The sequence below is a fragment of the Pempheris klunzingeri genome, chromosome 22, assembly GCF_042242105.1.
Source record: "Pempheris klunzingeri isolate RE-2024b chromosome 22, fPemKlu1.hap1, whole genome shotgun sequence".
Classification (NCBI taxonomy): domain Eukaryota; kingdom Metazoa; phylum Chordata; class Actinopteri; order Acropomatiformes; family Pempheridae; genus Pempheris; species Pempheris klunzingeri.
The window spans coordinates 14,270,469-14,284,546 of record NC_092033.1 but is presented as its reverse complement, the minus strand read 5'-3'; the positions used below and the strand labels follow the sequence as shown (position 1 = coordinate 14,284,546).

Sequence of the window (14,078 nt, the reverse complement as noted above, 5' to 3'; positions counted from 1 at the left end):
CTATTAAATGGTCTCATTGCTATCATTCCTGCATCTCAGCTTCATTATAGCCCACACAATATTGACCTTAAGTCAGACCTATCAATATCCACACACACACACACACACACACACACACACACACAAGGATTTATGTGGATGGTCCAAAGCAGCGCAGCTTGGCTATGAAATAGGTGATGAACCCTTGAAGTGCACTGCCAAGTCCAACTAAAACACATCCTTTTGCAGTCAAATTCATATTGGAGTAATTTTTAAAAGCATAATTGTTATTTTCTGTTACTGACGAGAAGAGATCTATTGAGGATCAATCAGAAATGCTACTTTAGCCTTCTAGCCTCTGAGTCTAATGACAGTGGAGCCATAGGGGTCATAGAGAAACAGCGTTAACAAGTGTACACTGGGAGCTATAGTTTACAAGCTTGTTTGGCAGTGCTGTTGAAGAATAAGAACCACATTTTGTAGCTTTTGAACTGATATTTAACCAGTGGAGTCTTCTCCCGCTTGCTATTAGAAAGAATGCAGGTTGAAGGCACTTAGATATTGGCTTTATTTTTCAGACCCAGAAGCTACTTCTACCTCTTTTATACAGTGGTTTACACAAAGAAAGAACCAAGAAGACTTCGATTTCCATCTGCCCCTGCTTGTAATCAAATCCAACAGTGATGTCATCGTGTACTAACACACCCTCAAATACATTCTGCTATACAGTAAGTTAAGAAGTCCAATACTTCTGTTGGGCTTTAAGGGGGAAATATTATTCAAAATAGACATTTTAACGTCTCTTAAACATATATTTGTGTCCCTGGCGAGATCCTCAAACTATGTGAAAAGACACCTGTTCCATCGTGTAGTACGTTTTTGTAAAAACGCTCTGTTTTAGTTCTGGCTTGTGACATCACATGCAGGGATCTGTTGATCATGTGACCTCCTTTTTGGTGCCGCCCACTAAAAACCTGAATTCACCTTCCTCTATCCGATCGCTGTGTGGCTAATGCTAACTCTGGTAATAAGATGTCGAAGGCACAAGCGAAGCACGCAAATTGTGCTGTTGTTGGCTGCAAAAACCCTTGTGACAGAAATACCCTCAGAGCAACGGTAAAACCCGTCCACTGTGCATGTGTGTAACGTTATTTTACAAGCTCAATGATGGATCAGTAGCGGTTATCTGTGACCTGATTTCATACATGGAAACTGTACGTTTTATGTTGTTTTGCTGTTGATTTGACAGGTTAGTTTTTTGAACTTGGTGGTAGCGAATGCTCGGCTAATGTGGCTAATGTGGACCAATCGGAGCAGACTGGGCTTTTCCGATAAATGGGGCTAAATGGGGGCGTTCAAGAAGAGGCTGAAAAGAGCAGTATGTAGTAATCACAGTACCAAAGTAATACCTGAAAATGAGCATAATATGTCTCCTTTAAAAGATAGGTTTGTCATATGTACCTTAAAAGAGTTTTTGCTCACTTTAATCATTCCTTCTGTCACTTCCCAATGCGACTCCACTGTAACAAATGAGACGACATCTGCAGTCTTTGACTTTAGCATGCTTCGGTCCAGCCAAAGCTAATAGGACACTGTAGCAGTCTTGAGTTAGTCATATAGGTGTGGGTATCTTCATCCTGGCAGTGGTGTGTAGGTTTATTGCCAGTGTTGTATCCCGGCAACAAAACCGACATGCAACTACTAGGACGTATCCCTCCGCCTCAGCTCAGCCTAAACTGAGACTGTTTTGCGAAACACAAAGAGGGAATTTGTACTATAAAGACCGTAGATTTGGCTAACTGAGACTGCTGGTGCCTCATATTAGCTTCAGGCAGGGGTCACAGCAGCTATTATATAAGGAGAAATGATGACCAATTAGCAATAACTCCGTTTAACATCAGTATTGTACAGTATGTGTGGTATCTGAGTGCTGTGTCTCAGAAACCTTGAAAACTATCCTTTAAAGTGTTTTATTATGAATGGTGTTTGTTTTTGTTTTTTTATAGCCTACCCCTATACATTCATATATTTGTGTGCATGACACTCGCAACCATAGTGACGAAATGAGAACACTTTTCCTCCTCTCTCAGTCTCATCTTCTCCTTTTCCTGTTCTCCCTTTCACTTTCACTTCCTCTCTTCCTCTCTCGCCGCTGCTTTTCAGTGAGCGAGTGGGCTGCATATTGATTTTCAGTGTTGAACTTGCGTGACTCTCCCTCTCTCTCCCGCGCTCCCTTTCGCCCCCACAGACACAAACTGACGGAGAAGTTGATTAGGAGCAGCTCTAAATATATCCTCCACCTCCTCCTCCTCCTCTTCTCCCTCTTCCTCTTTTCCCTCTCTCTCTCTCTCTTTCTCTATCTCTCTCTCTCGCTCACTCCATCACCCACTCGCTCTCCCACACTGGTTCAATCGCTCATTCTCTGCATTTTCTCTCGCCCGATCCGCCTGGACGCTGCTCTGCCAAGCGCTTTCTCTTCCTCTCTCCATTTCCTTTCCACTCGCTCTGAGCATATCATTTGTCAACCCCCCCAAAAAGAAGAAAAAAAGACAGAGACAGATATAGAGACACAGGCGGTTTTGCCAGGTTTGGCTGGAAATCATACGATAATTTGACAAAATCTGGAATGATGGGTAGAATTATCAGAGCGGTGTCCATTTTCTGAATCTTGGGGGAATAAACTTAGATACAAGTCTTAGCTGAGAGAAAAGCATCAGTGTCGTACTGTAGGAAAACATAAGACAAAGGGATCTCTCACAGCCTGGCAACCCAGTAGTTTTAGTAGTAGACTTGTTGTGTTATAAAGCCATTAGTTGTAACATATTATGCCTTTATAAATGATGCTATCCTAGAAAGTGGCACCAAGTTCTCATGTTATTATAACATCTTGCAAATGGTTCTGATAGAATGTGTTTTGGTTTTTTTTTACAGAAAATTGTCTGTGTACCCCTCTCAGCTCACTCACCAGTTTTCCCAGGCCAGATCAATGTGCAGTGCACTTTGATACTTCGACTGGGGACCATTCGAAAATGGTTTATGGCCACTTGTTGGCAACAGAAACAAGCTGTAAACACAACACATCTGATGAATCCAAAAGTCCAATATTCGCTCTCCATTTAGCTCTGTTTTGGTGTCCACCGGCTCTTTAGGGAAATATCTGGCTCCTTAGCCGTTAAATGTTCCATTTTCTTCACTAGCTATTCGTTAACTGTGCCTGTCAGCCGCTTGGTGCCCAGCAGACATATAGTAAAATCAGAACAACGGGCTGAAACGTTGTAGAGCTGATGGAACTGCTGGGTCAGATGATTATTCTCTGTGTTTTGGTCGCTGCATCTCTCCAGCAACACCTTTCTCGTTACGCATACCGAAATGTTGATTATAGCAGCTTTAAATTCTACAAATGGCGGCTTTAATATTAAAAGTAAACAGAAAATGTTGAGTGTTCAGAAAAATACAAACCAGAAATAATAAATCCAGCACGGGGCGGTACGTGGAAAGGGAATGGAACCTCCCTGTGAGTGCAGCAGTCTTCCTGGTGTAAATGAGAGATTAGCTGAGATGGTGTTGGTGAGATCCGGAGGGTCCAGATGGGAGAGGGAGCCACTCTGTTTATTCTGCATCTATGTCGGCTGTCCTGGAGGTAAACACAACAAATGAAGGCCTTCTGCAATTTAGCACACTGATTGCGGCGCGGGACAAACAAACAAACAAGCTCGGTGGGCTGCTCTCCTGGGCGTGCGTGCCACTTTGCGTCCCCCGATTTAAATCTCATTTGCCTTCTCCTGGTTTCACTGAACGCTGACGCTGATGTGGAGCCGAGCAGCCAACCGCTCCACTCGTTGTTTGAAGGGGGGGGGGTTCTCATAAACTGAGCATTTTTCAGACAATGAGCATGTGGGCGTATGGCTTTAGGCATATTTGACAGGATCAAATGACTTACACAGAAAAGAAAATTCTGTCGTTTATGAAATAATCCCCCTATACTTATTTCATCCACATCCTCTCCTCTGCTTATTTTTTCTTTTCTTCTCACCTCCACCCCCCACCCCCCCACCCCCCCTCTTTAAATGGATTGAGGTAAAATGTGAATCTGTATTCAGTGGGTGGTTTTAAGATACACCGACTTTGTTTAGATTTGAAATGCACATCACATATGCATGATGACATAAACCTCAAGGCTTGTCCTCAGATCTGCCTGATTTAGTCGAATAAAGAAGCCGGGGGGAATACAAGGTGTTTATCGTGCTGATATTGTTTTGGCTCCATCTGCGTGCGTGTGGTTTATGACGAATTTACGTGTGTGAAAACACTACCTGAGTGTGTGTGTGCCAGTAAGAGTCCAAGGGTTTTTTTTTTTTTAAATCCTTCAGCAGTTCAAACGGGCAGTGGCGGTGTAGGGTGTGTGTTCACACAGAGGCAGCTGATTGCAGTCATTTGCATACCCAGTCGCCAGAGCTCCATGAGTGTGAATCCTGGTTTGTGCCACGCTGTTGCTGCTTTCCCCCACTTCCCTGACTCACCATACCGCATCTGTTGGCCCATTTTTTCTGTCATCAGGAGCAGCATTACAGGTTAACAGGAGCTGGTCTCTCTCGACCTTATATATGTTTCACTCTGATTACTTTCTTGAGTGGTCTTTACTCATTCACGTTGTGTAACAAGGCTACATAAAATATACGTATAGCTGGAATGAATAGATATTATTATTCATCACATAGCATGGCCACTGAGAATTCTCCGTTCTGATTGGCTGGCAGTGAACACTCTAGATAGAGGTGGCACATTCGCTTAGAAAGCCACTGTGTAAAGGGTTCGTTTAGCAGCATGGATTTTAAAGTGCATTAGCTATGTTCATGATATATATGATAAGAAAAAAGTGAGATCAATACAAGTAAATGCACAGTACAAAGTACAGTACTTTTTTAATCGATGACCAGCATACATAAAGTGATTCATTGACTCCCACTCATCCCTTACAACTGTGGAACTTCTTCAGGTTGTATCACGTACCTGCATTGATTAAGAATCTACCCTCAAAGGAATAAGCATTCCTCTTTCTGTTTGAGTGGTAAAGGGACAGTACTTGTGTGGCGCCTTTCTAGTCTTTTCAGCCGCTCAGATGTTTTAACATACATCCACATTCACATTGTTCATACACCGATGCCAGGTTGCCAATCTGCCCTCAGCTCTGACACTCCGACCTGGAAGATCGAACTGTCGGTAGACGGCCCGCTCCACCTCGGAGCCACAGCCGCCTGACGTGAACTCTGATGTTCTGAATGCGAGATGTTTTTCTCAAAATGGCACGAATGCTTGAGTTTCTATTACCTCAGGTAAGCTGTTTATATTTAGCAGTTAGAAAAAGCAAACCAATCAAAATCATCTCACCATTTTATCCTTCTCCCTGTAAGGAATAGTTCCCAGCATCTTTAACCATCATCAACACCATATTGATCTGCCCTGCAGTCATTAATGAACTGCATTGCGTTAGCTTTTCAAAGCACTTGATTTCAGCTAAGACTTATCGCTAATGAATGATTACCTTTGCAGTTGAGTCTACACAAACAGGGAGACGCTGGGATAGTTTGCAGGAACGCCTTCTAATGGAACTTGTTCCAGAAAAGAAAATCTAGGGAAAAAAACCAAATGAAGACACATTGCTCAACAGTTGGTTCAACATGCACTGTCTCTCCAGAGATGAAACAGAGCTTTACAGAAAGAGAAACCCGTTGTAAAGATAATTAAACCTTACAGTCAACGGTCTCAGCCCTCTATGCTCCCATGCAGACAGGTGTGTGTACTGTATGCATTGCTAACAGATGCACCAACACCTATGCGAGACGTCAGGCCTGCCAACATGATTATTAGGTAGAAATTAGAACTGTGCAGAGGGGAGCTAAACTCCGCTTGATCTCTCCGATGTGCGTGCGTTTGCGCGAGCTTTCGTGAGTATACGAGCGCGTGAGACAGAAATAGAGACAGAGGAAGAGGAGAGCAATGCTGTCAACTCTCTCCATCCTCCTCCTCCTCCTCCTCCTCCTCACTGAAGCAGATGTCCAATTGAGTCTATTTAAAGCCAGTGCAGTATGGCTGCTGATGCTGAGAGCGCCGAGCTGTAGCTTTGCATTACTGTTGTCTTACCTACAGTGTGCTCGGCTCCAGCTCGGCTTCTCTTCCATGAGAACTAGCGTGTCCACTGGGCAGAATGTCAGCTGGAAATGACCTCAAAGCTCATTATTGTAGAGAATCTTCCAACCCCAGTCTGTTGGATTTTAGCTGGTGAATCTCATAGTCCTCTAATTGCACACAGTTAAAATATTGAAAACCAGTCGGTAAAACTAAAAATGCACAATGATCAAGCTAAAAGAGTTATACCTTATATCCAAAGAGTATTTTTTATAAGGTAACTGTCTGAAATGAACCCACAGCAGTTTCCTGTCAAGCTGACCATTATCAGTGACTGCATGTGCAATGACTAATATCATAACCCTGAAAATAACAAACCACTTGTGCTGTAATTCCAATGGCTTTGGCAGAGACTTGTAGTCCCACTCTGTTCTCTTGTCCCAGACAATTATCTACAACAGACACAGTTCTGACACTCGCTTGTTTTTTTTTTCTTCCATCGGGGCTCATCTGTTTTTTCCCAGTGAGCAAATAGAATAGGCGGGGCTTGGCTGCTGCCTGGTCACTCTTCGCCATGGATGACGCATCTGCCGCCATGTCTAAGGGAGGGGTAAAGAAAGAGGGAGGGAAAAAAAAAAGAGCAGTTATCAACAGGATGTGGTGGTGTCAGACAGGAAGTCAGGGTTTGCAGAGAGCAAGATGCTCTGCAGGGCTGCAATGGCCCCTTAAGTTAGTGACTGCAGCATACTTCACTGAATAGTTCCGTGTCAGTGAGGTCTCAGCTGGCAAATGTGTGACAGGGCGTTGGAAAGCTCCAGCAACCTTTAGAGGAAACATTTCATTTTGCATGTAACTGCTCCAGAGGTTTTACAATGTACACTGTGAGGAAATACAGGTAAATCTAAAAAGGAAAACTACGTCTTTAATTCTTAACTTTTTGTTTTCTCCTTCTTTGAAGAGAGGAAGGGAAGGAGGAGATGATGATTTCATACGTTTTTAAGAGACGTAGCATTAAGTGTCATTTTCTTGCACTGATCTGCCTCATCTAAAAATACTGACACACTAAAATTGCATGTGACACATACCCTCCCCACTGACACAAAAAAGATCAGTCCTTAAAGGAGCTTCAAGCCTAGTGTTGGATACTTTTTGCAGTGTGCAACTTCTTGAGTCTGTCAGCCCTATAAAGGTGTGTAAACTCCGTTCACCCCCCCGGTTTATTTGTTAAATGGGTACATTAGTTTTCTAGATGGGTTTTACCCTCCGCTACTGTACATCTCTGCATCTCCAGCAACAGCTTTCCTGTGGAAGGGGGACCGGAGGAAGCTCTGAGACGCGTCTGCAGAGCGCAGGCTTCGTTCAGGAGGGGGCGGAGGGAGAGAGATAGAGATAGAGAGAGAGCGAGGGGGGAGAGAGAGAGAGAGAGAGAGAGCTGTGACAGCGCTCATCACCCACTGAACAACCAGGACGGGTTGCATCCGAGCAATCGCTGCCATTCGCAGACGGAGTTTACAGCCTTTGCGCCGCTTTTTCTTTCGATCTTTTTCTGCCGTACCCCCTCCCTCTCCCGGTGCTGCCCAGCCAGTCGACCATGGTTTCTATAATTTCAGACCTGGACCCTCTGAAAAGCTGGAACGTGTTAAGGTAAGCGCTCGGTCAGTTTCTCCACAGCTTCGCCATTGTGAACGGGGTGATAGCAGCGAGGGGCTACAGACACAAGTGGTGTGTTTTTTTTGGAGAAAATAAGGGTGGGACGCGTCGCGAGCAGGAGGTCGCCGCCTCTGGTTCCGGCGCTGCGGTGCGTAATTACGCACGGATTGCGCCGTTTGGCTGTAATCTGCGCCGAGTACAGCGCTCTTTCTACTTTCCGAGCTCCTCTCCCTCTTCTCCCTTGCCCTGCCGTGCGCCTGACGCATGCAAGCTGCTCCGTGTCTGCGTACATGTCATTAACCCCCGACGCTGCCCCGCGCGGCGCTCCATCATCACCAGCATCTCCAAACTTCTCCATTTCCATCGTAGAAGTAAGAATAACACACATTTATCACCACCACCACCCCCCTCCTCCTCCTCCCCCTCCTCCACCCACCACCGCCCCCTCCCTTCTTCCACCCATGCTGATTTGGACCCTCCAAATGTTGATGAGCCTCGCGCACTGCCAAAGAAAAAGTACGCCCCCCCAGGAATGTATGTTGAACCATTTACTCATGGCTGATTGCCTGCAACAGAGCGCTTTTAGAGAACATCAAATTCTACCTCCCGAGCTGCAAACACGTTTTCAGCGCAGCTCCAGCAGCTCAGCCGTTTACTTCTTGGCAGGAGGAGGCGGTTCTGCTGCAAATTTCATTCACACAGCCTCTCGCAAAGGTCAAAGGTGAAACTCTTGTCGCTCACCTGGTCCTGAGTGAGCACTCTGCTTTTTGTCAAACAGCTATTAGACTCATAGGCAGGACACAAGGCTCCATCTCGGACCTGCAAATCACTATGAATACATTCACTGTCATTAAGCATCTCAGCAGAAAAGCCTATGAATTTAAAAGCTGGATTTTAAAAGGCCTTGTCCCTGAATATTTCAGCCATTTGATAAATAAGTCATTATTCCCTCGACAGACTCGGCGGCAGCGGCGGGGACTATCGCAAATTCTATTTTAGAAACGGAGAGAGCAGACAGAGCCCTCAAGACCCTCAAATTATTCTTTTAATGCTGCCTCTCCCCTCTTCTATCATTTTTTTATCCCCCCCCCCCCATCCCACCATCATTATCCACAAATCCAAAATAGAAAATGAGTGGAGTAATGTAGAGCAGGCAGATTTCAATAAAGTGCTGGTGGACGGAGGAGGGGGGCTAAATGATGTCATTTCCAAACAGGCGGTGATGACCATCCAGAGAGAGAAATAGGGCATGCAGTTGACCTGACACACACACATACACACACACACTCACACACTCACTCTTAAACAGCCGCGGTAGAGACTTTCTCTGTGGACACACTCTCTTCTCCTCTCGGTCTATTTGCTTAACGGGGCCAGATCTCCTGGCAGCATTAAAAATGTCACTTTTGGCTAATTTTAGTAGAGATGCCGTGTTAATAATTGACACACTGGCCTCAGAGCAGCAGCGATAGCTTTAGAGCGGAAAGGTCAAAGGTCAAAAGAGAGAGTCTGAGTCTGAAATGGACAAATGCGCAAACTTTTTGCACTGGAAATCCGAAGAGGGTTTTAATTTTTGTTGTCGCGTCCTGAGAGCAGGCAGAGTCAGGGTCACTGAGTAGGAAGGGAGGAAGGAGAGAAGGAGAGAAAGAGGAGACGCAGGATTATGTAGCCTACCTCCTCTGTGTCTCTCCTCTCTTCTCTTTATTAAACCTTTGTTCTTCCAGATTAGAGGCAGGAGCAGCTGTCCCTCTCCAAAGACAGCGCATCTTAATAAAGACCAGCTTACCGCCAGCCTGTCACTCACACTCTCGGGGTCACGCACACACACGCGCATGCATGCATGCACACACACGCACGCACAAATGAGCACTGACGCCCACAGACGCACTTCTCAATCATTTATGATAATGAAGCACCTCGGCGGCGTTCCCTGCGTCGTTTTCTCCCTAATGAGACTCACCTCCGTCACGCTCAGACACACACTCCAAGATCCATATCATCAACACAGCATTAACAAGTGTGTGTGCATCTGTGTGTGTGTGTTGCTGTTGTTGATGCTGCCGAGCTCCAGAAGCAGTTGAACAAAGGGAAGCGACCAGGAGCACAAAGTCCTGGTTTAGTTAAATATCACTTAGTGGATTCTAAAGCAGATGAAGGCTGGATGTGTGGCTGCGGTCACAGTTAGAGCTGCGCCTCCACTTTATGATCACAGTGTTTGAGCTTTTGGATTTCTGCTGCTGAAACTGAACAAACAGAAAAGATTGTTGGATCTTTAAGATTTTTTTTTTTTTTTTTAAAAAAAGGACACGATAAAGAAAACGACTCTGTGCACATGGAAGATGAGACCTCGCTGCTTTAACACAATTAGGCAGCCTGATGTGCGCATTAGGACAATTAGCTGATTAATGCAGCTCTGTGGAATTTGATTTACTTTGAATGCAAAAGTGACACGTTCGTGAGCGCACGTACAGGAGTTGTGTGATCAGCAGCGGGGTGTGTCTTCTGCACTCGCCACCTCTACCATCTTATATCCTGTATCAGTCTCAACACACACACACACACACACACACACACACATACACGTATATAAACACACGCTCATGTTGCAAAGGGAGTGTGGATGGATGTTAGAAATCAGCCCGCGCCTCTCATGGTGCACGCCACATATCTGAAGTGCAGTTCAGTTATTCCATAATGAGAAACAGCATGCATATTAATTCCATCTGATTACATCCAGCCGCCACTCACACACACACACACGCGGCAAAGATGAGGTGTGTTCTGTATTCAGTTAGGGAAGGGGGAGAGGAGAGCTTTTATTCTTTTGCCGTCTGGATAAAACATGGCAGGATGTACAGGAACAGGAGGTTTTAGGAAGAAATCATTTTTTTCAAGAAAGAAAGAGGAGCACGGTCAAACTGGAGTTTCAGCCGAGGGTGTGGAATGAGTCTTTATACCAGTTTAAAAAAAAAAAAGCCTCCACCATCATTCCTTCAGTGCCCCTCGGGTCTGGACTCACCATCCTCCAATCATCTAAATCCCTCCACTGGCGCAGGTGCAGCCCGGAGTCCTGCTGCTGCAGCGCGCAGCGAGCGCGTAAAGCGAAGGGAGGGGATGTGGAGGAGCGAGAGGGGGTCCTGACCTTTGACCCCGTCAGTGTTGGTTTTAATTAATCCACTAAAAGAGTCAGTCCACGTGCATTAAGTGTCGCTTTATATCCCGCCGGACTGTGAGGAGAGGCCCAAATCCATCTGCCTAATTACCAAAACCACTGTTTGAATCTTTAAATCCCCTCTGATAGTGTGTGAGTGTGTGTGAGTGTGTGTGAGTGTGTGTGAGTGTGTGTGAGTGTGTGTGAGTGTGTGCGGTGCTTTATCAGCCAGACCTTTCCTCCATTCAGGATTACGCCGGTTTTAACTAAAGGGTTAGAGTGAAAACATTTCGTAAAGGCAGTAGCTCATATTTTCAGCACGACGCTGCCAATAGCCAGTGTCTTATCTTCAACTCTGAGCGTTTTCATGCCGGGAATTTGACAAGTTCTAAGTGTTTTTTTTTTTTCCCAGAATTTCTTTCTGCCGGAAAAGAAAGCGTGCTGGACTGTCACGGGACACTGAAGCCGTTATGTAAAACGAGGCAGCTGTCATTTCACTGATGTTTGATTCTGAATCTAAATCCGCTGTTGACTTGATAAATCCCTCGAACTCCTCCCTCGTTCTTCCTCTCCAGCTTTCCATCAGTGTGTTTTCACTGCAGGAACGAGGCTTGTTGGGGTCTTTTTGAGATACTTTTCCCTCAGAGGTGAGGACAGGCTCTGCTGCCCTCGTTTGCTCCCTGGACGTTTGTGTTAGCTGTGGAATTTGACGCATGTGAACTTTTTTGAGCATCAAAAGGTTGACGTTGGTTCGGATGAGGGGAAGGAAGGAGCGGGTTGCTTTTGGATAAAGAACACACACTGCGAGTTCACCTTCATATTTTCATTTTGCAGGATAAAGCTTGGTCACCTTTGGGGTGTAAAATCCACAGAGTGCAGTGAAACTGTTGCAGGCTATTAAAAAAGAAATGTCCACAACTTCGGCCCGGACATTTTTCCAGCATCTTTTGCTAAATGATTCACCCCGCCTGGAGCTACCACCACGTCACTTTAAAGATGGGATGCAGGGGGTGGGTTGCCACGGGGGCGGACTCAGAGCTCACTGTCCGCTTCCCACAGCTGTCAATCAAAGCTTTGCAGCGACGGCGCAGAACAATGCGGCACTCAGCATCCAAGTGACGGAGGCGGACGGGGCGGGCAGAGGGAGAGAGACAGGGAGGGCTGGATTCCTCTGAACCCCCCCCCCAGCTTCACTGGAATCAGCAAGGGATAATTACAGAGCCGAGGCGAGAGTGCGTCAGCAGGCACAAAAGAAATGGAGGGGAGCAGGAAAGACTAGAAATTACAGGAGAAAGGAGGAGAAAGAGAATAGGAGGGACTCACCCAGGTGTGTGTGTCAGGCAGACAGTGCTTTAATAAAAGTTGTGTATTGTTCAGTGAATGTTACCTCCGATACGATAGCTATACTTTGATTATAGGCATATTAATATGGGATTTACGGTGGTGGGAAGTTCTCAGGTACTGACACATTCTTCTGCTGTACACAGACAAATAATGTACTTTTTACTCCACAACAGCTTTAGTTACTTTTTTAACGGCCCAACAGTAAAGAGCTGCAACTAACAGCTACCTTCATCATCTGGCTGATCAGCCAAACAATCTGCAATGGAGCAATACACGAGTTATAAAATATTTTCAAATTGTTTTTCAGCCCAACACATGTAAACCCAAATGTTTTATTTTACTTTCGTATAAGAAAAAAGAAAAGCAGCAAATCCTCATATTTTGGAACAAAAAAACAACAACCTAAATGTTCAATCAAAATAGCTGCACTTTGCTGAACATTCAGTCTGCTGACTGATCGTTTCAGCTCTACAGAAGTATATAAACTTGTTAAAAGTGAGCTCAGTTTTTCCAACATGCTGCCAACAGCTGAGGTGCAGAACCACCAAGATCACACCAGGACACACGCTTAGGTGGCCTTTATTTTCAGGCGAGGTGGGCTGCGTCCGACGTAAAACACTGGACTGAAAACACCCTGCACCTTCCAGAGCTTTAACTCTTGACGCTTCAGTTACATCCTGTACACAGGACTCCCGCCTGTAGTGCTCACACATGGTGGCATCTCAGTGAAAGTTCCTCTTACTCACGCAGCGGACGACATTAATGCTCATTTTCCATCAGATTCCACAGCTGTAAGCAAGGAAATGTTCATTATCCTCGGTCTGAAAGGAGAGGTTTTTGGTCACAGTGTTATTTCTGAGGCATTTTGCTGTGTTTGCCGTGAGTTTAACTACCCGGGGAAACAGAATGCTCGAGTGGAATGAAAATGGACGAATTTTGAGAGATGTGTCAGAATGTCACAGTGTAGTTTCAGAACCTGGGTATTGTTCTGAAAGTGCATTTCAGACTCAGTGCTGCATCATTGTCAGCCAAACCGAGTGCTCACAGGTTACAGTGTGTGTGTGTGTGTGTGTGTGTGTGTGTGTGTCCTCTGCATTTGTTGCCAGATTCAGCGTTCATTTCGCTTGATTTCTTCCAAAAGTCAGATAACCTACCGCAGGCTTACAGATCAGACTGCACACACACACACACACACACACACACACACATTGTCTGTCTCTTTAATGTTATTTTTGACTAAAACAAGTGTTGTTGCCTGTCATAGCAGATTCAGTTGCTGTTTTTTCCCTCTCCCCCCCACCAACAAAGATCAGCTTAGTCAACAGCAGCCGCGGGGACGTAAAGCACAACTGTAGCGCACACCTCACATGTGTCTGCGTACAGAAAGACAGTATATAACCAGTGAGCATGAGGCGATGTGACTGCTTGTGTTAGAATGCTGAGAGGAAAGGAAACGCCAGCTTTCTCTCCTTCTGCTTGTCTTTCTCGTTTTCTTTTCTCGCGTTGTCTTGTGTGGCTTTTCTTTTTCTTCCTCTTCTTTTATGTCTCCTTCACTTCTGTGTTTTATTGTCTCTCCCACCTTGTTGTCACCGTTGACTTTTCTTTACTTCTTTCTTTCTGTCAGCCTTTTTGCTGCTCCACTGTCTTTTTTTTCTCTTTGTGTTTCTCTCCTTTTCCCTTTTGAGAAGCCATTTTGCTTTTTTCTTTCTTTAATTTTTTTTTTTTTTTTTATCTCAGCTTAAAATGCTCAGTGTAACCTATAGATTAGCCTCTGCGCACACACACACACACACACACACACACACACACACACACACACACACACACA

The 14,078-nt window shown here is 45.2% G+C and overlaps 1 protein-coding gene across 1 annotated transcript in view; it reads left to right on the top strand.

The window, feature by feature from the left end:
• Positions 1 to 7,591: 7,591 nt before the first annotated feature.
• celf2 (cugbp, Elav-like family member 2) overlaps positions 7,592 to 14,078 on the top strand; it is a 186,644-nt gene continuing 180,157 nt past the window's right edge. The window contains exon 1 of the mRNA XM_070853488.1: positions 7,592 to 7,749. Coding sequence (XP_070709589.1) covers positions 7,697 to 7,749 — 53 coding nt within the window. The 5' untranslated portion in view covers positions 7,592 to 7,696. The remainder of the gene's footprint in view (positions 7,750 to 14,078) is intronic.